This window comes from Herpailurus yagouaroundi, unplaced genomic scaffold, assembly GCF_014898765.1.
Source record: "Herpailurus yagouaroundi ecotype Mexico unplaced genomic scaffold, PumYag 64286, whole genome shotgun sequence".
Taxonomy (NCBI): Eukaryota; Metazoa; Chordata; class Mammalia; order Carnivora; family Felidae; genus Herpailurus; species Herpailurus yagouaroundi.
In genome coordinates this window covers 1-2,509 of record NW_024417617.1, presented here as the reverse complement: position 1 = coordinate 2,509, position 2,509 = coordinate 1, and the positions used below count along the sequence as shown (strand labels likewise).

The 2,509-nt window shown below is 53.8% G+C and overlaps 1 gene segment (V, D, J or C); it reads left to right on the top strand.

Moving 5' to 3' along the window:
* The first annotated feature begins 1,023 nt into the window (after window positions 1-1,023).
* On the top strand, window positions 1,024-2,509 carry LOC121024391 (T cell receptor gamma variable 4-like). The segment is given in 3 exon segments: window positions 1,024-1,210; window positions 1,306-1,725; window positions 2,411-2,509. Coding segments are annotated over 2 exon segments (381 nt in total).

Here is a 2,509-nt window from a genome sequence, read left to right as displayed (position 1 = left end):
GGCTGTCCCCACTGCCTCGCCCTCCAGGAGGTCAGGGTATAATTAGCATAACTATTTATCATAGCTACACCCAGGAGGCCCTGGTATACCTGGCATAACTGAAAGGGCAGCTTCATTTCAGTCGAAGTCAATGCTCCCTTTATCTCTCAAAATTTCATTTCAGACACATTCCTCAGCTGCCCCTTCAGGAGGCCCGCCTTTACCATTTCTGAGGATCTGACCCTGGAACCTCAGGACCTGGTCCCGCCCCCTGGTCCGCACCCCACTTGGGTCAACTCAGACTTCTGCCTTTGGCCACACACACACACACACATTCACACATATCCCTGTTTTCCACAACAATAATATTCCCTATAATTTTGCACTCTGGGGATCCCAGAAATCATCGACGGCACCCAGGCCAGTGTTGAGGTGAAACGCCCGTCCCCAACATTTCCTGAGCATTGTCTATGCACCTGGGACAGGCTACACGCTTTGCTCACATTTCCTGTTCAGTCTGCCTGCAAATGAACGAGGTCCCTTTTGACAGATGAGGAAAAGGAGGAGAAACAGCTCGCCCACGACTGCACAGCTATCGTGTTACGTGAGGGCATTTACTCTTCTGATGCCACCTTGGGACAATGCTCCAGTGCCAGCTGGGGGGGGGGGGGCGGGGCGGTGCCTTTTAGGCGGGCATTGCTGCTCTGCTTGCCCCCATCGTCCCTGGGCAGGCCACGCCCCATTGCTCTGTGAGTGCCAAGTGGCCATTTGAGGCTTGGGATTTGTCTCCAGCCAAACCCGGCTGTCATCCCACCTGATTCGCCTTAGGCATGCAGCCTTGGAAGAGATACTGAGCAGAAACCTATTAGTGCTCTGCTCAAGCAAAGTCGATGTCCAATCAAAAATTGCTATTATTAGTGGTGCTCTTACTGCACCAAAGTTCTTCAGTGTTTCTTAGCACCCTGACCACTGGTGGTCCCTCTCCCTCTTGTGGTCAGACCTGTCCCCGCTCTGGCTCCTCCCTCCCTCCTCCCTCCCTCCTCTCTCTCACCAGTGCCTGCAGATGCCTCAGGGAAGCAGAGCTCAGACCCTAACCTGCCCTCTGCCACCTATCCAGTCAGTCTCCGTCCAGCAGGTGCAGCTGGGAGGTCACCCTGGGCTTCTCCCCACCAGCAGGGAAGCAGAACCATGCTGGGTCCCCTCGCCCTCCTGTGTGCCCTCCTGTTTCCAGGTAGGTCCCGACTCCTTCCCTGGTGCGGGGTGACCCTGGTGCGGGGTGAGCTGAGGCTCCTATCTTTCTCCGTCTCACCGCTGTCCCCCTTGCAGGTGGCGAGGCAGCGATCAGTCTGACTCAGCAGGCTGTGGCCGTGGGGCGTGTGGGCAGCTCGGCCACCCTGTCCTGCCAAGACAGCGCCTCCGTCAGCTACATTCACTGGTACCTCCACCAGGAGGGGACTACGCCCAAGAGGATCCTCATGCTGGACATGTCAAGGTTACATGTGCAGAGGTATGGGGGCTTGGAAGTGGACAAAATCGATGCCAAGAAAGGCAAGGAAAGCAACAGCTGTGAACTGTCAGTGAAGAAGCTGCAGAAGAGCGACGAGGGCGTGTACTACTGTGCTGCCTGGGAAGCTCACAGCCCCGCGCGCTGCTCTGCTCCCTGAGCAAAAAGTCTCGCTCTCCCAGGGCGCTCCAAGCCCGGACCTACCAGGGTTGCTGGGTCCCTGGGGCTTCCTGGGGTCAACGGTCAGTACCCCTGACACTCACGCCCTCTCCGTGGGTCCACTGTGCATAACCCAGGAGGCTAAGGAGCCCCTGGTGGGCAGCCTGGTGCAGAACCAGGGAGCTGTCCAGTCTGGAGGCACTTTTTTTTTTTTTTAAATGTTTATTCTTGAGAGAAAGAAGGAGAGAGAGAGGGAGAGACACTGAGCACGATCGGGCGAGAGGCAGAGCAAGAGAGGGGCTCTGTGCTGACAGCAGAGACAGGCGGAGCTCGAACTCACCAACCATGAGATCATGATCTGAGCCAAGTGGATGCTTAGCAACCTGAGCCACCCAGGCCCCCCACCCCCGGAGGCACTTTTCTAAAGATCTTCCAAGGAGGTGTTTCTGGAGCATCTGGAGCAGGATTTGAGATGCTCAAGGCAGCAGCCACAAGCACCAGGCACCAGCCTCATGTGGCTACTGAGCACTAGAAATGTAGCCAGTGCACTAGTCCACGCTGCGATGGGCTGCTTGTGTAGCGTACAAATCATATTCTGGAGAGCATAAAAAAAAGATGCATGTTGAAATAAAACTTTGGGTATATTGCACTAAATAAAAATAGTCTTAAATTGCACTTGTTTCTTTAACTTTTTTTAATGCAGCAGTTTGCACATTTTTAATTATTGCTTCAAATTGTGTGTCAAATACATTTATTTCTGTTGAATAGAACTGTGCTGGACTGGTGATTTAAGAATCTGACCATCTCCAATGAAGAATGCGGGAATAAAATATCGTGCAAATAATTTCAAGGCCGAGAGACTCTCTG